Raw genomic sequence first — 24,883 nt, forward strand, 5'->3', positions numbered from 1 at the left:
AAATTCTGCTGCAGACACCCCTTCCCCCACCCCTGGGAGCTGACAGTTCTTTCCCAGCACATCTTGCCACCCCTGACCGTAGGACAGCGTGGGATTAGTGCCTGGGACCTAAAGCACTGCCCTTAGTAAAACATAAGCCCTGGAGGCCTTCACAGTCAGGCATCTCCAATCACGCTGAGCCTAGCTCCTAGGCTCCCCAGAAGTACCACTTCCACCCTCCCGGATTCCAAGGAGTCAGGACTGGCCTCTTGGGGTCATAACCTCCATGAAAGCAGAAGGAGGAGAGCATTCGTCTCTTAGGGCTTCCCTGATGGCTCAGATGGTAATGCAGGAGACCTGGGTTCGATCCCTGGGTCAGGACGATCCCCTGGAGAAGGAAATGACAACTCACTCAGTATTCTTGCCTGGAGAATTCCATGATAGAGGTGTCTGGTGGCATACCGACCATGGGGTCACAAAGAGTGAGACATGACTGAATGACTAACACTTCTCTGAGGGTCCGGCCAGCAGGCACAGCCTGGATGTTGCCTGGTAGATGCTGGTTTTCCAGAGGCAGGGCCCTGGGCTGGGATTTCTACCTAGCACAGTGTGACTGCCCCCTCCCCCCGCCCCAAACAACCAGGCCTGCCCCATCCAGGCCCCCTGAGCCTGGTGGGCAACAGCAGCCTTGCTGGCCAACTTGACTGGTGGAGGGACAGCAAGGATCACCCTGAAACTGTGCAACAGCCTAGCTTCCGGTGCACAAAGGTCATCAAGTTCCCTCTCCTCCACGGGAGGGGGTGTTGCCCCACCCCAGTCTACCCCCTCATGCCCACTCCCTTCTGCCCACTCCTGGTGGCAGGAGAGCTGGCCTGGCAGGCCCTGCGGAGGGGTGGGCTGACATCCCCACTCCAGGAGCTGTGAGAAGACACCTGAAGCTGAGCAGAGCTTTATCTGGGAGCAGGCAGCTGCTGAATAATGAATTCAGACTGTCTGCACTGCTAGGCTGTGCTCAGGCGCACACAAGACACACACACACACACACACACACACACACACAGATACACACACGCTGGGCTGACAACTTGGAGGGGCGGGAGCTGGCAGGGCTATGAGTCTCTGTGAGTCGCTGGAGGGAGCCGCTGGGCTTGGTTGCCTTGGTCTCTGTGGGCAGCATCGGAGGGAGAGGAGGCGGCAGAGAGGAGGGAGGCGTGAGTGTGCTGAGTGCTCCATCCACAGAGCTCGCTCCTTCCCCGGCTGCTACCTCCTGGCGGTGCCGGGGCTCCCCGCACCAGCATGGCCCTGCTCGTCCACCTCAAGACAGTCTCCGAGCTGCGGGGCAAGGGTGACCGGATCGCCAAAGTGACTTTCCGAGGTAGGGAAGGCCCCATCTTATGGGGCCCCCCAGCTCTGGGCAGATGGGATAGAGCAGAGAGGGAAGGAGGGATTGGAAAACTTCTAGCATGCTTGGGGCAACAAAGCTTCTCATGGGCAGCCATCTGCCCCTTGCCAGGCTAGCCATTATGATTTCTCGAAAATCATAGTCCCCCTGTTTCAGTATCTGCGTGTATGTCTCTCCCTGCACTGGCCAGTGTGCCAGCCAGAGGATTTTAGAGTCCTTGGCCTACAGGAGGTCCTGGGGAGGCAAAAGCAAGAACCCCAACCCCAGGCTCAGGGGACCCTGGGCCCCCTCCTCCTCTCTCTCTCCCTCCTGCAGACTGGTTTCCTTGGGCACAGAGTGGAGGTGGGGTCCCAGCCTGGAAGACCCAGGCTCCTAGAAACCAGCATGATGGAGATACTGTTGGCTTCTTTTAGGTCTGTCTGTGGTCAGGGATCCTTTGAGCCCCACGAGCCTCTCTCACTGTCAGTTCTCTTCCTAGCCCCCTAGCATCCAGTCACCATTTACTATGACCTCTGTGCCACAGCTGGGGGCTGGGCATGACCCAGGCCTGGCCCTCAACGAGCCCACATCCAGTGAGACAGGAGGACCAGGGGACAGATAATAGGAGAGGTGCGTGGTACGATGAGGATGGGGACAAAAGTAGCATGCAAGCTACAGAAGCAGCACCCTGATGCAGGCTGGGGGCAGGGTAGTCAGGGAAGGCTTCCAGGAGGAGGTGACACCACAGCTGAAACCCAAGGGAACAGCAGGAAGGAGTAAGGTGAAGAGGTAAGGACACAGCAGACAGAAGTGACAGGATGCCCAAGGTCAGGAGAGGAGCTGGAACATGGGAACAGACCGAGGCTCCGTGAGCCTGAATCCAGAGTAGGTATGAGCAGAGCAGATGCGGCAAAACGGCCTTCACTCGGGGGACAGTGGGCAGTCCCTGAAGACCAGGAGTCCCGGTCTTGGCCCTTGGGCCACAGCCCAGCCCCCTGGGCCAGGAGCATCTCTGGCAGCCTTTGACCGAAAGCCAGGTGCTCCTCCCTAGACATGGCCCTTCCTACCCTGGAGAGGGGCCTGAGGGTGGGGACAGGGTGGGTGAGCAGAGGAGGAGCTAAACAAAGCCACCAGACTAAAGAGCAGAATGAGCATCAGGGCCCAGGCTGGACACACGTCTGCACCTGTGTCAGGAGGGAGAGGGTAGACCATGGGGCAGCCTTCCCAGGAGGTCTCCAGCAGCCCCCGGGATATCCATATCACCCCCTTGGTTAGGCCAGCTCTGGGCACCAGGCCCTGGGTTGTCCTGAGGCCTGCTCTCGTAGGGACAGGCAGAGGTAGAGAGGCTGTGGTGTCCCTGCTGACAGGAGGGAGAGAAACGGGGCCTGGCTGCCTGTTGCTCCCCACACTCCCCCAGACTGCTTTCTCTGCAGCTCCCTAGATCTCCATGTGCCACCTGCCGCTGGTGCTGCCTTTAGAAAAAGCAAGCATGTCCTCTCAAGGGTCCCTGTGTTGGACAGAGCACAGTATTTCGGCCTTAAGCTACAGGTTGCAATGTTGCTGCTATGGCAGGATAGTCCAGGCTGCACACACCAGTCCCATTTGCAGGCAGAGAAACCAAGGCATAGAGAGATCCATGTATCCTTGGTGGAGGCACCGAGGCATGGTGGGCCCAATCCACAAGTCCTCACCCCCAGCCCTAGTTCTCTACCCTCAAGGCCTCTTTATCCCTTCTGGTGAGCTGGGGGCGAGCACCTTGTCTGTCTGATGTTCACCTTTTTCTTTGGGCGGTGGGGCCAGTCCTTGCCTCAGAAACTAGCCTATTTGCAACCTGTACCTTCTGGACTGAGTGGAGGGTCCACTTCTGAGCTCTGCCTCTGGAGTGGGCTGTGGTAGGTAGAGCTCCCGAGGAGGGGGGTTAGGGCATCAGGAACAGACAGATGGCAGGTTTCCAGAATAAATCCACTGCAACAGAGATGCCCCAGTCATTCACCTGCTGCTGCCAGCAGTTGACTATAAATGCCCCCATAGACCAACACTAACTATAATTCAGAGGAAACTGACTCACTCTAGAATGTTCCACAGCACCCCCTGCACACAACCACTGGTGTCCAGGCAAGTGCCCGACAGGGAGAAATGAGAAGACAGTGAACAGTCAGAGGGAGGTGCTGGCCCTGAGCTCCCCAGATCCCTTGAGTAAAGCTCAAGGCCAAGTGGTATAAGGGAGCACCAGGTGAGTTATATATGGCCCTGGTACACAAATTGGTTGAAATACAGCTTGACTTTCTGTGCTGTGCCCTCTAGGACACCAAGGAAAGAGCTCTATGGGACTCTGGTAGAGAAATCTCTAGATATAGGGTCAAAAGCCCCCTGGGTCCCACCTGGGTCCTGCTCCGGACTTAACCTCTCTGAACCTCAGTTTCCTCATCAGTAAAATGGGCATGATAATAAAACTCATCTCATCAGGTTGCTGGAGAAGACAGTGGCACCCCACTCCAGTACTCTTGCCTGGAAAATCCCATGGATGGAGGAGCCTGGTAGGCTTCAGTCCATGGGGTTGCTAAGAGTTGGACATGACTGAGCAACTTCAATTTCACTTTTCACTTTCATGCATTGGAGAAGGAAATGGCAACACACTCCAGTGTTCTTGCCTGGAGAATCCCAGGGACGGGGGAGCCTGGTGGGCTGCCATCTACGGGGTTACACAGAGTCGGACATGACTGAAGCAACTTAGCAGCAGCAGCAGAGCACAGCTGGCTGTGGACATGGCTCCATGCCTCTGCGGGTCCCCTGAGGGATGTGTGCCTGCCTCCTCCACTCTTCACAGCACTCACAGGTGGGGGGCAGGATCTTCTCTGCCAAAAGCCCTTGGTGATAAATGCCCCCCTATGCCAACCCAGCCAGACCAAACCAGTGCAGACCTCGGAGAACAGCAGAGCATACTGGATATTGCCCAGGCCTCTCCTGCTCTGATGAGGAGGAGATCATTTTATGATGTTGAAACGACCATAAAATTGGCCTCTACTATAAATGGCCCTCAGCAAAAATGCTGCTGGAAGGAAATGTGCTCAAGATCAGACTTGCAAATAATTTCCCTGAACTGCAAAGTCTTGGTTATCTTACCCACGTTTACTGATAACAAAAAAGCTATATCCCTTCCACCTACTCCCATCTGGGTCCAATCTTTTTTTTCATTATTAACTTTTTAGAATGGAAAATCTCAAATAAATACAACAGTAGGAAAATAGTACAATTGCCCTCAGGTTCTCCCCATGCAGTCTTAACAGCTATCAACTCATGGACAACCTTGTTTCATCTGTACCCCTTCCTGCTCTCACCCTCCAAATTATTTGAAAGTAAATCCCAACACCACACTATTTCCTCTGTAAATAGTCAGTATATAGATATAAAAATTAAGGGCTAAAAACCCCACATATCATTCATAAAAATAACAATAATTCTTTAGTATTATCAAGTATTCAGTCAGTGATCAAGTTTCTAATTGTCTCATTGATGTCATAAACTCTTTCCCAGTTCATTAAAAGCTATATTTTAATGTGTTTTGTAAGTCAAGTATTTAGTCATTAGTTCACTCCTTTCATTCATCCAGGTAATAATATTCATTGAGAACCAATTATGAGCTAAGTGCTATTCCAGGCAATGGGGTGACAGCAGTCAATGAGACAGACATGGTCCTTGCCCTCAAGGGAAGACAGCCATTGTACAGGTCACTGTGAGTGTGATGAGTGTTCTGGAAAGGGAGGGACAGGTGCCAGGCAGCATGGGGCGAGGGAAGCCCACTCAGACCAGGAGCTCCCGAAGCCTCCCTAAGAGGGTGAGTCAATGAGATGAAGCTGGAAAAGCACACAGGCCCAGGGAGGAGATTTGCTGAGCAGGGGTTGGGCTGATATCTAAACACCCTTGAGCAAGGATAGTATGTTGGCAGAAATAACACTCACAAAAGGCCCCAGTGCAGGCAGAGGGGATACTGTCAGTACAGATATAATGGTGTGGAACTATGTCAAGGGCTTGGGGAACAAGGCATGCTGGCAGGGCCTGGGCTGGGAGTTGGTGGAGGGGAGGCTGGGCTCAAACACAGAGGGTGTTCAGCGTTACACCCTGGAGTTTGAACTTAGCCTTGTGAGTGGGAGTCACCGAGGCTCTTGGCAGGAGAATGGGGTGGGGAGATCTGATTTAGGGAAGCACACTCTGGAGGTCAGAAGCCCAGGGAGGGGCAGTGGCACAGGCAGAGGGTTGCACCTCAACAGGGGGCTGTGGGTTTGGAGAGAAGGGATGGCATTGGTTCAGAGAGGGGGCAGCTCTGGGGCTGTCAGTAAGCAAGAAGGCAGGGCCAGTGTGCCTCTGGATTCCATACTGAGTACCTGGGTGGACAGTGAGGCCATCAATGGAGCATGCAAGGAAGAGCAGGTTTGGGACACACAAAGAGGATGGGCTTGCCTGCAAGTCATTCTAGTGAGTATGTCCCCTGGGAAGTCAGAAATTTCACTCGGTACCCTGTATACCCAGGAAAGGGGTTGGAATCCAGTGGTTGGGAATCCAGATGGTAAGGTCTAGGAGAAGGTGAGATATGCTTGGTTCTTACGGGACTGCTGTGGGATCAAATGAGAAAGTTGATATACATGAAAGGCTCTACAAACTGTAAATTGCTGTGCAGCATAAGGATTATGCTAATTATTCCAGGGCCCCTCATGCTACAACCTTCTACAGAGAGAGAAAGAGAGTAGACTGTGACCCTGGGGACCCCATGCACCCAAGGATTGGTGGGGCAGGAGTTGTCCTTTGGACTCCTGCCCATTGTTGACACCCCAAATTCTGCCAGACATGAAGATGATGGGGTGAAAACACCTGGAGCCATGACCATCCTGGTGGGCTCCTCCAGTGCAGGTACCTCACCAGGTTCCCTGGGGCCAGCACAATGCACAGAACAGACCCCAAACAGGAGAGACAGGGAAGCAGTACAACTTATAGGTGCAGCAGGAGAAGCCAGGCAGTTAGCAGCGGGGGATACTGAGGCCCCGAGCCAAGCAGCACCCGTCAGTGATCTGTTTCCTCCACTGACGGTTCCAGAAAGGGCTCCTGAGACAGAGAATACCACGTGATCATCTCTACCTTTGACCTCTTACCTCTTCCCTGCCTGGACTGATCTACCCCCAAGAGGTTGGCTCCACCGTCATTGCTTCTATTTTTTTTTCTTTCTTTTTTTTTTAATTTCTAATTTTTTTAATTTTATTTTATTTCTAAACTTTACAACATTGCTTCTATTTTATTTTATATTTCTAAGCAAACAGGCTCATCAACTTAACTGGAGGTCAGTTTTCACTCAATGGCTTTTTTAAAAAGCCAAGGTTTAAGAAAAAGTCAGGACTGAAGTTTTAACAGTTTTACCCCATTTAAGGATGTAAAAAGAGTCACCTTTCCATTATGCTTCATTATCTTCCCAGTGCCTGACACAGGGAAGGTACTCTGCACAGCTTGTGGGTCACTGAGACCTCAGCCTCTTCCATCTGTAACAGAATGGGAGAACCTAAGAGGCACCAGTTGCTAAGTGTGTAGCTGGTTCTGTCCTAGGCGCAAGGGGAAACACCACACTCTCTCTACCTTAGTGCCTGGGTCTGAAAAAAATGGGAACCAGAGCCATCAGTCACACAGAAGAATCAGTGTGAGGCAGCACCTGCAAGGAAGTACAGGTACATCCCTCTGAGCCAGAGGGATGGGGTTTACAATCCCTGCCCTGCCCCTGCCTCTCAGGTGGATCCCTGACCTAAGCCTGAGTTACCACTGAGTCCCTGGGTGTTAATAGGGTGAGGGAAGGGGAAATAAATAAGTGGAGGTAAGAAATTATATTTGAGTAAGATTTGCGGAAAACAAAGGGTAAGGGGTAGATTAGGCCTCCATCTAACTGAGAAATGGGGCAAAGGAAGGGACAACCTTCCCTGCAGGAACCCCAGGGACTCTACAGAACCCAAACCTGGCTCTCTGAGTTGCTGGCGATCTTTGGAGAGCACACACTATTTAAGGAACTGAAGGAATAGCTGCTTTCCTGGAAATTTTTTTTTCAATAGAATTTCTTCATTCTACTGTACCATCAGTTGTCATTATAAAGTTCAATAGAATGTGTTCCTCATAGGTGAAGAAGTGTTATTACAGGAGAGAATCAGAAATGACTGAACAATAAAGTCCTTAGAGACATGGAAGTTTTGACAGCATCATCAAGCACTTCTAGAAACTGGCATTTCTAGAACCTTTCACTCCCAAGCTGAAAAAATACACATTCTTCTCATATGTACACTGAGTACTTATCAAGACAGGCCATATACTAGGTAATTAAAGTCACAATACATTTCAAAAGACCAACATCTTACAGAGTATATTTTCTGACTCCACTGGCATTCAATTAGAAATAAAACACATAAGAGATCTTTAAAAGTTCCAAATATTCAGAAATTAAATAATACCCTTCTAAATAACCTGTGGCCAAAGAGAAAACAAAAGCAAAGTTATGACATCTCTAACTGGATGTTAATGAAAATACAACACATCAACATTTATAGCTTTAAATACTTACAGTAGAAAAGAAAAATATATACAATCAATGATTTAGGTTCCTGCCTTAAGAAACTACTAAAAGAAAAGCAAATTAAACCCAAGAATAAAAACATTATGCTAAGTGTAGTAAGCCAGGCTCAAAAGACCATATATCATAGGATTCCATTTGTATGAAAAGGTCAGAATAGAAAAAATATATAAAGACAGAAAATGGATTAGTTGTTGCCAGGGGCTGGAAAGAGGATGAAGGGAAGTGATTGCTAATGAGTATGGGGTTCCTTTTGGGGTGATGAAAATATTCTAGAATTAGTGATGAAGGTTGCCCAACTTTGGAAGTATACAAAACTCACTGATTTGTACACTTTCAGTGAGTGAACTCTATGGTTTGTGAATTATGTTTCAATAAATAAAAATGCAATCTAAATTATTAAATCCACGGATAATAAAAAGAAGAAATAGAAGACAAACAACACAGAAAAATAACAGAGTTTTTTTTAAAAAAATAATAAAATAGGACCGAGGAGCCTGGTAGGCTGCAGTCCATGGGGTCGCAAAGAGTCAGACACGACTGAGTGACTTCACTTTCACTTTCATGCATTGGAGAAGGAAATGGCAACCTACCCCAGTGTTCTTGCCTGGAGAATCCCAGGGACTGGGGAGCCTGGAGGGCTGCCGTCTCTGGGGTCGCACAGAGTCGGACACAACTGAAGTGACTTAGCAGCAGCAGCATAGCAAGATTGAGCAAGAAAAAAAAACAAGAAAACACAAACTACCAATATTAAAAAGGAAAGAGGGGATATAATTACATTAAAAGGAAAATGAGGGAATATTATGAATAATGTTATCTCAATAAATTTCTACAACTCTCAGATGAAAGAGACAAATCCCTTGGAAAATAACTGACGAACACTGACACAAAAAAGTCCAGTACCTATTAAAGACATCAACTTTGTATAACAAGGATAATAATGATGTTGATGGTGGTGGTGTAAACTGCTTTTCCATAAAGAAGACTTCAGGTCTGGATAGCTTCACTGGTAAATTCTAAAAAATACTTAAAGAAAAAATAATGCTAATCTTACACAAACTCTCAGAAAATAGAGAAGAACAAACACTTTGTAACTCATTTTTGATACCAAAATCTGATAAAGATTTTGTACAAATAGAAAATTAGAGCCTAATATCCCTCATGAACAAAGATGTAAAAATACTTAACAAAATATTAGTCAGTTGAGTAGCACTATACAAAAGAGATAGCACATCGTGACAAGTGAGCTACATCCCAGGAATGCAAGGTTGGTTTAAAATTGTAAAAATAATGACTGGCTAGAACTCTAGTACCAATGTTGAATAAAAGTGGACAACCTTGCCTTGCTTATGATATGGATATAGAAATGGCCAATAAACACAGTAAAATGTGATCATCATTAGTCACTGGAAAAATTAAACTCAAAAACCAAAATCAATTACAACTTCACATGCACTAAAATGTAAAAGTCTGACAATAACCAAATGTTGGTGAGGATATAGAACAATTACATTTTTTTACATTGTGGATGGGATTATAAAATAGTATAATCACTTTGCAAATCTGTTTGGCAATTTCTTCCAAAGTTAAACATAAACATATGCTATAACCCAATGATTCTGCTATTAGATATTTCCCCAAGAGAAATGAAATGATAGTTGCACAAAAATACTTTTGCAAGAATGTTAAGCATCTTTACTCACAACATTTCATGACATTGAAAGCATTCCCAAAAGTATGAACAAGAAAATGGATAAACAAATTATAATCTATTCATGCTACAGAAATTGCTCAACAATAAAATTGAATGAATTAAGATATATGCAACCACAAAACTGCATTTTGGGTGAATCACAAAAGTATTACATTGACTGCAAGAAGTCAGACACACAAAAGTACATTTTGTATGATACCATTTATAAAAGTTTAAAATCAAAAGTTAGAAATCAGAGCAGTGGTTTACCTATAAGGGGTAGAGATTGATGGAGTTGGGGCAGGGGGCGGTGCAGTGAGGGAATGTCTTGAGAATTGGAAATGTTCTTGATCAATGTGTCTTGATTATATGGTGAGCACAAAAGTATATGTATTTATCAAAACTTATTGAGTTGTGCACTTAAGATCTGTGAATGCAATACTGTAAAGCAATTATCCTTCAATTAAAAATAAATAATTTTTTTCAAAATCTGTGAATGTAAATTTTACCTTGTTTAAAAAAAGAGCTAATCATACCTAAAATACCTAGACTTTGAAAAATATTACATAAGATAAGGTAGAAAATTGCTCCTGATTATATACTACTAAAAATAAGCTACAAAATGTGATTCATAATAGAGGAAACCATTTTTATATTTAAGACACAACTTAAACGTCAAAAGAAAAAGCAGGACTCTTTAGCAGAAATAGCCATCTTTTAATTGGGTAATGAGCTATGTACTAGGCGTATAAGCACTGTCATGCTCTCCATTTTATGGATGAAGAAACTAAGACAAAGAGTGTTTAACTTATTCAAGAGCATACGGCCAGCAAGTGTTAGAGCTGGGCTTCGAACTCAGGGAGCCTGGCCCACGAGCCTACCATCCCATGGCCCCTTGTGCTTGTAAGGGACTTGATGCTTTACTCAGACTTTCACAGAAACAATCTCTTGCTGACCCTCACAGTGGTTCCAGGATGTAGGGTTGTCCAGGTTAATTGCCCCCAGTTTAGAGATGATGGGCTTCCCAGGTGGCACAGTGGTAAAGAATCCACCTGCCAATTCAGGAGGCACAAGAGAGGTGGGTTCAATCCCTGGGTCAGGAAGATCCCCTAGAGGAGGAAATGGCAACCTGTTCCAGTATTCTTGCCTGGGAAGTACTATGGACAGAGGAACGCAGCAGTCTACAGTCCATGGGGTCACAAAGAGTCAGGCACATTAGAGATGATGATTCTGAGACCCCAGGGGTTGAGTAGCCAGCTCCAGGCCTCCAGCCTGAGCCTCAGTACATGGCCCAAAACCTGGGCTAGACTTGGCTCTTTTTCTGCACACAGGGCCCTGCCTCCCCACAGTCATAGAAGTAGCTAGCCTTTGAAAAGGAGCAGGCTGACTGGAACTGGGGGGAATGAAAAGAGCAGTGCCACCCCTCCTGAGCTGCTGTGGGGGAACAGGGGGAGAGAAGATTCTGGGGCCATCACAGCACTGTGATAGGGAATGGGGCCAGGCCACCCTCCATACAGTCCATACCAGGCAGTGCAGACGGTGATCAGATCAGATCAGATCAGATCAGTCGTTCAGTCGTGTCCGACTCTTTGTGACCCCATGAATCGCAGCACGCCAGGCCTCCCTGTCTATCACCAACTCCCGGAGTTCACTGAGACTCACGTCCATCGAGTCAGCGATGCCATCCAGCCATCTCATCCTCTGTCGGCCCCTTCTCCTCCTGCCCCCAATCCCTCCCAGCATCAGAGTCTTTTCCAATGAGTCAACTCTTCGCATGAGGTGGCCAAAGTACTGGAGTTTCAGCTTTAGCATCATTCCTTCCAAAGAAACCCCAGGGCTGATCTCCTTCAGAATGGACTGGTTGGATCACCTTGCAGTCCAAGGGACTCTCAAGAGTCTTCTCCAACACCACAGTTCAAAAGCATCAATTCTTCGGTGCTCAGCCTTCTTCACAGTCCAACTCTCACATACATACATGACCACAGGAAAAACCATAACCTTGACTAGACGGACCTTTGTTGGAAAAGTAATGTCTCTGCTTTTGAACATGCTATCTAGGTTGGTCATAACTTTCCTTCTAAGGAGTAAGCGTCTTTTAATTTCATGGCTGCAGTCACCATCTGCAGTGATTTTGGAGCCCAGAAAAATAAAGTCTGACACTGTTTCCACTGTTTCCCCATCTATTTCCCATGAAGTGGTGGGACCGGATGCCATGATCTTAGTTTTCTGAATGTTGAGCTTTAAGCCAACTTTTTCACTCTCTTCTTTCACTTTCATCAAGAGGCTTTTGAGTTCCTCTTCACTTTCTGCCATAAGAGTGGTGTCATCTGCATATCTGAGGTTATTGATATTTCTCCCGGCAATCTTGATTCCAGCTTGTGTTTCTTCCAGTCCAGTGTTTCTCATGATGTACTCTGCATATAAGTTAAATAAACAGGGTGACAATATACAGCCTTGACGAACTCCTTTTCCTATTTGGAACCAGTCTGTTGTTCCATGTCCAGTTCTAACTGTTGCTTCCTGACCTGCATATAGGTTTCTCAAGAGGCAGATCAGGTGGTCTGGTATTCCCATCTCTTTCAGAATTTTACACAGTTGATTGTGATCCACACAGTTAAAGGCTTTGGCATAGTCAATAAAGCAGAAATAGATGTTTTTCTGGAACTCTCTTGCTTTTTCTATGATCCAGAGGATGTTGGCAATTTGATCTCTGGTTCCTCTGCCTTTTCTAAAACCAGCTTGAACATCAGGAAGTTCACGGTTCACATATTGCTGAAGCCTGGCTTGGAGAATTTTGAGCATGGTCTGGCTAATTTGAAACAATGCAAAGAAATAGGAATGGCAGGTCTCAGTCACAAGCAGAGTGCTTTGCCCTTCTTCTCAGCTCACACAGGGAAAAGAATAATGTCAGGTGCTGACACGGCCCAGAGGGCTAGGTCCTGGGCAAAACTGCCATGTCCCTGAAGCTTGTCCTCAGCACATTCTCTTTCCCCTTAACGGTCCACTCCTCCCAACCCCAGGCCCTCTCAGGATCCCAGGACACCCCCCTTCACTCCAGGTCTTCCTTTAGGGGGCTGCTCCCTGAGGGAAGAGCCTTTTCATTCTTCCCTTCACCATCACTATCTCTTGTCCTGCATCCCGCTCCTTCCAGCTCCGTTGTCTGCTTCAACCATTCAAACCTTTGCTCACTCTGTTCTCTGCCTGAGTCCATTCTCTCTCCCTTTCCCTCAATCTCTCTGAATTTCTACATTCCATCTGACCTTCCAGTGTTAACTGCCCATACTTCTACAATGTCTCCCTTGACCTGCTAAGTTGAAGTCATTTTTCTTTCTCCTGTGTTCTCAATTTATTTTCACTTTTTTGCATGCCAGCAACCAAATTTTGCCTTATATAGTAGCCTTTTACATGCCCGACCTATCCTCACCTTTGGATAGTAATAAGGTTCTTCAGATCACATCCTGATTCTAATTATCATTGTGAAACACCTGGCCCACCCTCCTCCATGGCCAAATGACTGTGCTTTCAGCAGAACTAGAAGACCCTTTTGCATGCGAGAATGAGTGAACATACACCAGCTCACAGCCCAGTTGCTACACGCCTGCCTATTCTCAAGGTCTGCTCTAGCAAGGTAAACTGGAAGAGAGGGCTGTTTGGTACAGATGGGATGTTTCGCACCCTTAAGTCACATTGCATGAAAGCTAGTGCTCCATCCCGCATGACGAGACAAGAATCTCATTTAGGATAGTAGTGGCAGCGTGGATATTTCCAAATGTCAAATGATATACAACTTACTTCGATTAAGCTTTGGACTCCTGGTCCGCTCTATTTGGATATATCTGATGTCATGACACTCATTACAGTGTGATCACAGAGTCTGCTATTCAAACTTCATTTATTGACTCAAGGAGGATTTTATTTCAAACCAAAGAGCTCAGCTCTATCCCATAAGCCTCCAAAGGAATGAAGGATGCTGTTCAATTTTCCTCATCTAATCTCCTGCTCATTCTGTCCACAAAAGCTCTCGCCTGTAGGGAACAGCCATATCCTTTCTCTCAAGCCTTATTCTTGATCTCGGTGGCAACAATGGTGATTGCATATTGGGATTTTCAATGGTTTTGTCTGAAAGTCATTTAAAATGGAGCTGAAATGTCAATAAGACTGGTATTGAATAGACGTGAAGTGGAAATGAACTTGAAATGAGTGAGTAATCCCCACTGATAACTTGGAAAGGGGCTCTGCTCTAGTGAATAGAAAAGGACCACTGGCATGATCGCTGCCCCTGTACAAATCCTCCTAAAAAGTGAGTTTCCAAAACTGCTTAATGACATTCTCTTTTCTTAATAAGTTGTCCTTTACACTGTTCTGTACCATTGATTTGATTTTTTTTCCGGAAACTTTTTTTTTTAATATCTAGAGGCAAAATTTAGCTCATCCTGTTTGACAATATTCAACCACATTTAAATCCCCGGAGCCTAAGGCAATGAGGTTTTACTGCTTTTCGAAACAGAGTCCTGATGTTTAAATTCTGCAGTGGCTGATTTCATGGTATTTTATGTCTTTTCCAATGAGGCTGTAGGAAATAGACAAGCAGAGGAAGGTTTGAACCCTGGTGGCTTCAGGCATGTTTGAACCCTGATGGCATCTTGCACTGTCCCTCCCACCCGCCCTCACCTCTGGCTGGGTTGCTCAGTTTCACTCCAGGAATCCCTTGAACACAGCCATATCCAGGCTTCATTACCATCTTCCAGGATGAAAAGGCCTTTGATTATTCCGAGCAGCAGGTCCTTGGGGGAGCCCCAATGCACAGATATGCTCGCCTGATTCTCAATTTGTGTTGCGTATTGCCTACGGGAAAAATTAAAAGAGGCTCAGGTATCATCCTTCATGCTTCCCTTTCCTCTCCCGGCTGCCTTGGGGTTTGTCGTTGAAATTTTTCTTTTCAGTTTTTTGTTTTGCTTTGTTTTTGTCCCTGGTTAGTGCTAAAGAGTCTTTCTCTCCCATCTGCCTACTCCATATCTCTTTTTTTGTCTCTAGCTTTTTCTTTATAGCTTTGTCCCCATTATGAGATGCCCCACATGCCTCCCCACATGCACCCATCCTCCAAGTGCACACACACACACACACATACGCACGCGTGCACACACACATACACACACATAAACACACACACACACACACACACACACACACCCTTCCTCAGACCATCCACCTAGACACAAACACCCTGGCTGCCTCCTTGTCAGCTCCATTCTGAACTAAGACTTGCTTCTAAATTCTAAAAACCAGGCAAGCCCTGGAGATCTCTGTACCAAGCCTCATTACACAGATGAGGCCACCAAGGCCAGAGAAGAGAAGTGGGTCCCAGGGGACTAGGGCCCCCTCACTGTGGAGGATCAGAGGGCACTCACTCCAGCGCCTCTCTGGCTGGGTGCTGATCCTGCCAGGTCTCCAGGTATTTCCAGGGAGAGGAGCATGGCGTGCTCCCCCACCACCAAGTCTCATTTGAGTCCCCAGCCTGCCCACCAGAGACAACCCACACTAACCTTCAGAATGGGGCAGATTTCAACCTGGAAGTAGCGCTTCAGTGAAATGGTCCACTGGTTTAGGTTTGTTGTTGTTGTTCATTCGCTCAGTTGTGTCCAGCTCTTTGCGACCCCATGGACTGCAGCACGCCAGGCCTCCCTGTCCATCACCAACTCCCGGAGTTGACTCAAACTCATGTCCATTGAGTCGGTGATGCCATCCAACCATCTCATCTTCTGTCGTCCCCTTCTCCTCCTGCTTTCAATCTTTCCCAGCATCAGGGTCTTTTCCAGTGATTCAGCTTTTCGCATCAGGTGGCCAAAGGATTGGAGCTTCAGCTTCAGCATCAGTCCTTCCAATGAATATTCAGGGTTGATTTCCTTTAGGACGGACTGGTTTGATCACTTTGCAGTCCAAGGGAGTCTCAAGAGTCTTCTCCAGCACCACAGTTCAAAAGCACTGATTCTTCGGCACTCAGCCTTTTTTATGAGCCAACTCTCACATCTGTACATGACTGCTGGAAAACTGTGCCACCTGGGCAGCCCTGGTTTAGGTTGGTGGGGACTTGAAAGCATTCTTTAAGTTACAAAAGTGAAGCACAGTCACTGAAAATGTCAAACTCAAGTGGTAACAGTTAAAAAAAAAAAATCAAAGCATGATGCTTTCAGTATCTTCTCACTTCCCCTGCCCACTGATGACCACTTTTAATGGTTTGAGATCTTTGTCCATTCACAAATAAAAGAACAGTGTTTGGGGATTTTTAAATAAGCAATTTGCTGTCCAGGGAGGGCTGACTATAATTTCCTCTTTTCCCCACCAGGGCAGTCCTTCTACTCCCGGGTCCTGGAGAGCTGTGAGGATGTGGCTGACTTCGATGAGGTAGGAAGCCCTTGGGGCAGGACAAGTCCCTGCCCAGAGGGGAGCCAGCATCTCCCTGCTTCCTGGGTATGCACTGGGCCACACAATGGGGGTGGGGTGGGGGGGGGTGCTTAGGTGGAGGGGCTCCTTGCTTCCTGGGAGGAGGCAATGATGGGAGTAGTGGAGGCATCTTCCTCTCTCCTCCACCCAGACCCCTCTCAGGGACCTCTGTACAGGAGAGCCCCATGTGGAGTGACTGGCTCAGACAAGGGCCAACGGGCCCATTCAACAGGCCTAGAGCAGCTTCCCTTCCCATGTTCCCTGGGCATAGGAAGCCCTCGATAACTGACCTGGCTTCCCACAAGTACAGTCTCACCCAGACCTCACCCCTTCCTCTCCAAGAATCAGTAGACTATTTCTCCCACTGTGTCTTCCCAGGAAGTTTTTTGTATTCTTTGGAACCTGGGTCGGGAAGATCCCTTGGAGAAGGGAAAGGCTACCCACTCCAGTATTCTTGAGCTTCCCTGGTGGCTCAGATAGTAGAGAATCCACCTATAATGCGGGAGACCTGGGTTTGATCCCTGGGGTGGGAAGATCCCCTGGAGGAGGGCATGGCAACCCACTCCAGTGTTCTTGCCTGGAGAATCCCTATGGACAGAGGAGCCTGGTGGGCTACAGTCCATTGGGTCATGAAGAGTCAGACACGACTGAGTGATTAAGCACAGCACACAGTTATTTCCCTCTTTTTATTCCATATTTCATATATTCTTGTCTTCTCTCTGTTTTTCTTGGTCAGAAAGAAAGAAAATCTTTTGCTAAAGATTTGTTTATCTCATTAATCTTTATAAGGAACCAGCTTTTGGCTTCATTAATCTTCCCTGTTGTTGTTCTCCATTTCATTGATTTCTGCCCTTTTCTTAATTATTTCCCTTCTGTCTATTTATTTTATTCTACTCTGTAGCTCTTTTCCTAACTTCTTGAGTGTTAAGCCTTTATTTTTCACTTTTCTTGTTCCTTAATAAATGTATTTAAATCCTGCTCTATGTACAGTTTTAACTGTATTCTATAAACATTTACATATAATATCTTCACTATTACTCAGTTTTAAATATTTCTTACATTCCCTTATGATTTTCTTTTTAAACCCAAGAGTTATACAATAATATGTTGTTAGTTTCCAAATATATTTATGAAATTATAGCTCCTTATTTTATTCACTTCTAATTTTATTGCATTATGATCAAAGAACAGAGTCTGTATGATATAGATCCTTTGGAATTTACTGAGACTTTTATTATGGCCTTAACTTGTGGTCATAAATGCTCCTTTTGTTTAAAAGGAATTTGTTCAGTGTGGGGTTCTATCTGTAACTCAGGATAAACTTGAGTGTATATTATATAAGGTCAAGCTTATTATTAATATTATTCAAATTTTCAGAGGTCCTGGTTATTTTTCTCTGCTTGATCTATCAATTTCAATAATGATGTAATAAAATCTACTGCTACAATTATTGATTTATGTATTTCTCCCTGCAGTTCTATCAGTTGTTGCTTGATGTGTTTTGAAACTTAACCAGTTGCATGTTACATTCATTATGGCTGTATCATCTTGCTTACTTTTCCTTCTACCAGTATTTAATGGCTTTCTATGTCTTTTATGTTGTTTTTGCATTAATTTCCATTTTATCAGATATTCAAGTTGTTATCTCAGCCATTTTGTTTCGTTTGCCTGGTATATCTTTTTCAATCATTTTAATTTCTTAGTATGTATTATTTCATGCTCTTATTTTCAATCATACTATGTTTTTAATGGAGAAGGCGATGGCACTCCACTCCAGTACTCTTGCCTGGAAAATCCCATGGACGAAGGAGCCTGGTAGGCTGTAGTTCATGGGGTCGTGAAGAGTCAGATATGACTGAGCGACTTCACTTTCACTTTTCACTTTCCTGCATTGGAGAAGGAAATGGCAACCCACTCCAGTGTTCTTGCCTGGAGAATCCCAGGGACGGGGGAGCCTGGTGGGCTGACGTCTATGGGATCGCACAGAGTCAGACATGACTGAAGTGACTTAGCAGTTAGCATGTTTTTAAAGTCAAATGTGTCTTCTTAAGGCATATATTATTAGATCTTATTTTTTTCCTCCAATATGAGAATCTCTATGATTTAATTGATTAGTTTAACCCATTTACCTCTGAAATTGCTATTACTATAAGGCTTATTTCTACCACCATCTTATTTTATATTTTCCATTAACTATACTTTCTGTTTCTTGTTTTCCCCTACTTTCTAGCTTTCAATTCGGTAAATGGAATTTTTCTTGTTAATTGAAAAGCTATGCATTCTATTTTTGTTTTCAAGGTAGTCACCCTTCCATACTCATATTTATGTAATTCTACTGAGTGCTCAAACAAATAACTAATTATAATTTTTCTTAATGTGACAAGTATCTTAATACTCCCTCATGCTTCTTTGATTTTCCCACTTCAGCCCACATCCTCATGCTGATATTGTCTAGGTTAGAATTTTAATTCTAGTTTCTTAGGATTGTGTGTTCTCTTTTTCCTTTATTTGTCCTAGCCATCTTTGTTCTTTTGGAAGACAATAGTCTTCACCACGATACTTGATCACCTTTACTTCTCATATCTCTTGAAGTATCTCTTGGAATTGTTTTTCTTCTTATTTGAGTACCTCCTCCAAAAGCATTTTTAATTTGAACCTTTATGTAGCAAACTTTCTAAAGCTGTATAAATCTGAGAACGTATTTCTTATTTTTTCAAATTGGAATGAGAATTTCACTAGATATGAAATTCTAAGCTTGAAGTTCTTTCCTTCACAACAAAATATCATTCCCTATTACTGGTGGGAAATCCAATGGTCACTGATTCTTGTCTGTTGGTGGGTGATCTTTTATTTCTCTCTGGAAAATAAAATACATTTATCTTTGAAGTTCTTACGTTTTATTATAATGTGTCCAGTTGTGGGTTTCCTGATATTTCCTGTTGTGCACTATTTTGTGAGCTCTTTCAAATCTAAGGCCTTTCAGCTTTCACTTACCATGGAAAATTCCATCTCCATTATTTTTTTTCAAATATTCAGTTTTTATATCCTTGCCTCTTCAGTTCCTATGATCAGATGTCAGTACTACTTCTAGCTCCATTTCTTAGCTTTTCTGTTTTGCTGTTGTTCGGTCATCCTTTCCTGTTGTCTTCTGAGGGAGTTCTTCAGATGGATCTTCCAGGTTACTAATGCTCTTTTTTCTTATGACTCCTTAAACTTGTTTCATATTGCTGATACTTATTTTTATGGACCATTCATTCTAATGATTCTGCTCCAGCTGTACAGTTCAATGTGTTGTCTTTCTTTTATAGACGAGGTACTCGCCCCATCTCTTTACTTTGCTCTGTTTGAGCTCCCTCGGTATCAGCTACCCTGGCTGGTAATGAGTACTGAGCAGCCATCAGAGGCTGCTGTGTCAGTCTCTAGGGGCTGAAGGGCAGGCGAGAGCACCAGGGGGCCCAGTTACCACAGAAAAAGTCAGGGTCTCGTCTCTAAGACTTAAAGGAGAGACATGGTTGACAGAAGGCAGGCAAGACTTTTTAGCAAACTAGCTCTGGGGGTTCAATGAAAGGAGGTATGAGGCAGCTGGTCTATCAACAGCTATTTGTTTTAAACCTCATCCTAGTAGGGTTTATGTCACAATTTTATCAGTCAAGGAGCTATCAGCCGTTGCCCCAGAGTAATGCCAAGGAGCGATAAGAACAGAACTTGGGAAGACTTCCTCCAACCTGCTCTCCCACGGCTACTTCCCCTCTCTCTCCCTTCCCCCCAACTCATGTGTCAGCTCCACAGCCTTTGATCTCCCTGGGCTTCCCCCATCTGCCTGTCTGTCTGTCACTTCCTAGAATCCATATTTCCCTCTTGGCTCTCCAGTTCCTACAGGGTTGACTTTGGGGTGAGAAGCAGCCATCCTAAGTCACCATCTAGGCTCAAAGCAGAAGCTCCACTTGACCCCAGAACTTACCCCGTCTTTCCTGGTCTTGCCGCTCACATCTGGCTCTGTTTGGACTGGGCAAGGCCTTGTGGCAGCCTGTTCCGTTTGAGATTAGCGTTTAGCTAAGCAAACTCCAGGTGTGCTAGGAGAGCTGTTGTCTCAGCCTCACTCGGGGCCCATCCCACATGGCAAGCTGCTTCCGCAGTCCCAGAGCTGTTGGCACAGGGAGCACGGACTCAACCTCCCCACCAGGCTCAGGCCACCAAGGACCATCACAGCCCCCAAGCTGTACCCTCCCCAGTGAGAGCTCTGTCCTTCCCTTCTCTGCCTCCTGGCTGCGTGACTTTCAGCCTCACTTTCTAAGCCTCAGTGACCATATTTGTCAAACGGAGCTGATAATGAGTATGAAGTCTCTCTGTAAAGCCATGATCAAAATGAGGCATTATTCCCTGGTGGCTCAGATGGTAAAGAATCTGCTTGTAGTATGGGAGACCCAGGTTCAATCCCTGGGTCAGGAAGATCTGGAGAAGGGAATAGCAACCCACTCCAGTATTCTTGCCTGGAAAATCCCATAGACAGAGGAGCCTGGCGGGCTACCGTCCAGGGGGGTCACAAAGAGTCAGACACAACTGAGCAACTAACACACACACACACAAGCCTGGTGTCTCGGCCTCAGACAAGCCCCACCGTATAACCCCCTGTTCCTTCCCCTCACCCCCTCCTCAGGCAGAGCCCCAAGGTGCAGGGCCTGGTTGGGTTAGGATGCAGGCAGCCTGGCTCCATCTCTCAGCTCTGCTTCCCTAGGCCTCTGCCCCCCCACCCCACCCCCGTCAGCTGGGCAGAGCCTGTGACTCCCTCCTCACCAAATCTCCCAAGGGACATGTCCACCCAGGTCTCTAGCCTGTGAGCAACCTGATGCCCCGTCTAAAGACACTGTCACTCTTTTCCATTAACTGTACCCTAGGACACCTGAGCCCTGGGTATACCTGACATTCCAAGTTAATCACCATATCCTTCCTCCTCCTAATGCTGCCCAGCACGGGGTGGGGGCGGGGGAGTCAGTCCTGCTGCCCTGAGCCCAGGACCACATTCTGGGCACCTGGTGTGTGTGGGTCCAAAGAGATGCCCCCAAAAGAGAGAAGCAGATGCAAGAGCACACACAGATCCCTGCAGAAACCTGGGCACTGGGAGCCTCCAGGCCAGTGTAGAGACACCAGGAAGGGGTGGAAGCCAGGGAGTTATGAGTGAAAGTATGTGCCTGGATCAGATAGCAGCCTCGAGGTGGGGAGAAGTGGTTCTCACCTGGGGAAATTTACACCCACCCATGGGTCAACAGGGAAGTTGCCAGTTACTACAGTGGGGGCAACTGGGGGGCGCACTGGCACTTGGTGGAATGGGGCATGGATGCTAAGTGACCTGCAGGGCCCAGGCCCCCCCACACGAGAGGGACTTGCCCATCACTTCCCTGGTGGGCAGCCCCGTGGGAAGATCACAGCAGCAGTTTCCCACAGCAGCCCCGCACTGCGTCCTTAGCAAAGCCTCATCCATCCAGTCTCCACAGCAACCCACAGGTGAGGAAACTTGGGCTCAGAGAATATGTCTCCTTCCCAAGGTGACAGCTGTAAGTGGCAAAGACAGGGCTCTAAATCCTGGCTTAGATGAGTTTCTAAGCCCCCTCTGAAGGCAGAGTAGAAAGCTGCTTGGCCAGCCCCCCATCGCCCCTGCAAGGCCTTGCTGGCATCTCTCCACAGCCCTGCCTCCGTTTCTCCTTCTAAGAAACAGTTCGCAGCTTGGCTACCACTGGTCAGCAGAGCACACACAGAGCAGGGGAGGCTACCCTCCCACCTCCTGCTCAGGCAGAGCCCAGAGATCTCTCCAAATAGCCTGGACTGCACCCACACTTGGACCTGTCTCCCCATCCTGGAGTAGACAAGTCCTAGACTCTCCTGGCTGATTCCTGAAAGAACCGGCCTGTCAGTGGTTCCAGAAAAAGCTTGAGAAAGGAAACCTCAGCTGCCCCTTGCAAAACCTCCAAAGGCCTCTTGGCTTCCCAGGAACTCCTTTTTCTCACTCTGATTGTGCCCAGGGCCTTTGGGAACTGGCTCGGTGAGGTATAAACACATTGGCCTGGGAGTCATGAGCCCTGGACTTGATTAACACTGAGATCTTGGGCTGGCCACTCAACCTCTCCAAGCCTCAGATTCCCCTTCAGAAAAATAGGAACAGACTCCTTGCTCTCTCTGCCTTACAGAAATGTGGCATGGCTGAAAATGAAATGAAAGATGTGAAAACAGATGTCCCTCCCTCCCCTACTCAGAAAAGGATGAGAGGGCCCGTAGCAGGCAGGGCTGACGAGCCTGAGTTGGGGGACTGGGGGTTGACAGAAAGACAATGCCCTGTTCAACAATGGTGGAAATAGAGCCTGGACTTGGTGTCTTCTTTCCCAAAGGCTGGAACCTGAGATCCTACATTTAACCTACAACCATGGAGAAGCTAGAGAGAGAGGGATTATTCCCTGGTGGACCAGACACACCTGTCTTGTCCATTACTGGCCTGGCACAGGGCTCAGGGAAATGTTGCTGAGTCAAAGAATGAACAAAAGAATGAACCCAACCTGAGACTTGGGTTTAACTTTCCAAGTTAAAGACAGAGAGACAGCCTTTGTGCCAGGCCAGCAGCCAGCGGAGGCCCCTGGGAGGAGGGTGGGAGGGGAAGGGGCATGGCCACCCCTAGCCTATTTCTAGCCATCTTGTTTTGGCCTTAACCATGCTCTCTGAGGGCCAGACTCCCTAAGAGAGGCCAGAATAACAATAGTACTTGTAGGAATAAGAGCCCCTGTGATGTACTGAGCCAGGCTGAGAGCTCACCTGAGCCTTATATATCACTGCAATGCACTGAGTGGGCATTTCCCTAGGCAATGAGTAGCACATGAGGATTCGAACTGAAGTCTAATTCCAGAGCCGATGGCCACTTACAAAGTGGACAAGGCTCAGCCCTGCCCTCAAAGGGCTCAGTCCAGTGGGGAGATGGACCTAGAACAAAAGAGATACAGTATGAGCCTTCTGAGCCCAGAGAAGGAGAGGTCATCAGCCTGGGGGGCGTGGACGGTCAGATCTCATTTTCCCATTTTGCTTGTACCTGGAAGACATGGGCTGTGAGAAACATGGGTGAGGAACACACCTGTCTGTTCCATTACTGGCCTGGCACAGGGTTCAGGGAAATGTTGCTGAGTCAAAGAATGAACAAAAGAATGAACCCAACTTGAGACTTGGGTCTTTAACTTCCCAAGTTAGAGGTCTCTTTCCATTGCACCCTACAGCTTTGCAACGCATCCTAATATCCTCCCCCTAAAACTAGAGGACTGTCCCTTTAAGGACACTACCTTGCTGATTTAAGATGGTTTCAAACTTACTTGATGAAGCCCAGGATAACCCAGATCATTCTCCAGCCCACATCAGGAAAACCTTTCCGTGGAGTCCTAGATCGCTGGGGCTGATAGGATGCAGAACTCCGCCGCCCTGGCCATCACCTGCCAGGTCACGGCCAAGCCTAGAGCAGGTGAACTGGGTCACAGTTCCACACTCCAGACAGAGGTCCTCTTTCCTCGTGCGTGCATGCGTGCTAAGTCACTTCAGTCGTGTCCAACTCTTTGTGACCCTATGGACTGCAGCCCACCAGGCTCCTCGGTCCATGGAATTTTCCAGGCAAGAATACTGGAGTGGGTTGCCTTCCTCTGGGGGATCTTCCCGACCCAGGGATCAAACCTATGTCTCTTTTGTCTCCTGCATTGTCAGGCAGGTTCTTCACCACTAGTGCTCTTCCCTCTTCCCCACCCATCCCTAATGCTTGCCACCTTACTTCTGTCGATGTTCCCATCACAGGCTGCAATTTCAGGTCTGTGTCTATCTTCAGAACTACTCAGGAGCTCCCAAGAGACACCCCTGCTTCCCCACACACAGCCCAGCACAGAGGAGGTGTTTAGCAAACATAGAAGGTACTCAGCAAACATTGCCCCTGCGTGGGGCTTGCTGGCTCATGACAACTGGAGTGGCAGTATTTGGCTCAGCAACTACCTGGAGAGTTTGGAGGCTGAAATGAGGTGGGACCTTAGATGATACATGGGCTCCCTTGGCTGAGTCGCTAGGCCACTGATGTCAAGGCATCTCCCGAGTTAGCAGGTACAACCCTCCACGGCTGTGGCTACAGGAAGAGAAGCATGTTGGTGCTACCTCAGGCTGGAGAGAGGCTCTGTCCCCAGCAGGCCCATGCAGTCCCTGCAGTGTCCATCCCCAGGATGCCAGGCCTTATCCCGGCTCCTGGAAGGAAGAGTAGCACAGTAAAAGTCACTATAATGAGGCACCATGTTGATTAGGGTTCTGTGCCAATGCCTCACCAGCCTCACGGGAACCCCCAGAAGCAGTCCTGGGACGTCACCCCCACTCTCCAGAGGAAGAGGAGGAGATGTGGAGAGGGGAACTAGCCCAGCCATACCCTCAGGCCAGCAAGGACAGCCCTGCAGTCAAGGCAGCCGTGTGAGGCCTGTTTGTTGAGCACCCTCCATGTGGCAGGCTGAGTGCAGAGAGACCCCCCAGGGAGCCCTGTGGCCTCTGCTCAGGCCCTGAACAGCTGAGCGGGACAGTCACGCTATCCTAGGAATTCTGGGGACCGTGGGAAGGGAGGGGGCTGGCGTGTGGAGGAGAAGGCCCAGGCAGGAGCCACTGATGACAGACCTCCCCGACGTGAAGCCGCCTCCTGGAGAGAGCCACAGATAGCACGGAGGTTGTCACAGTCAGCGGGGGCCGTGCAACAAACCACCCCAACGCTCCGTGACTCGAATCACCCACATTTTCATGTTTCTCAGGC

General features: G+C 47.4%; 1 protein-coding gene across 3 annotated transcripts in view; it reads left to right on the forward strand.

The window, feature by feature from the left end:
* The first annotated feature begins 1,275 nt into the window (after window positions 1–1,275).
* OTOF (otoferlin) overlaps window positions 1,276–24,883 on the forward strand; it is a 91,045-nt gene continuing 67,437 nt past the window's right edge. For all 3 annotated transcript variants that reach the window (XM_055539148.1, XM_055539147.1, XM_055539149.1), the window contains exons 1-2: window positions 1,276–1,354; window positions 15,992–16,050. In XM_055539148.1, the coding sequence (XP_055395123.1) occupies window positions 1,276–1,354; window positions 15,992–16,050 (138 nt within the window). The remainder of the gene's footprint in view (window positions 1,355–15,991; window positions 16,051–24,883) is intronic.

The sequence above is a fragment of the Bubalus kerabau genome, chromosome 11 (assembly GCF_029407905.1).
Source record: "Bubalus kerabau isolate K-KA32 ecotype Philippines breed swamp buffalo chromosome 11, PCC_UOA_SB_1v2, whole genome shotgun sequence".
Lineage (NCBI taxonomy): Eukaryota > Metazoa > Chordata > Mammalia > Artiodactyla > Bovidae > Bubalus > Bubalus kerabau.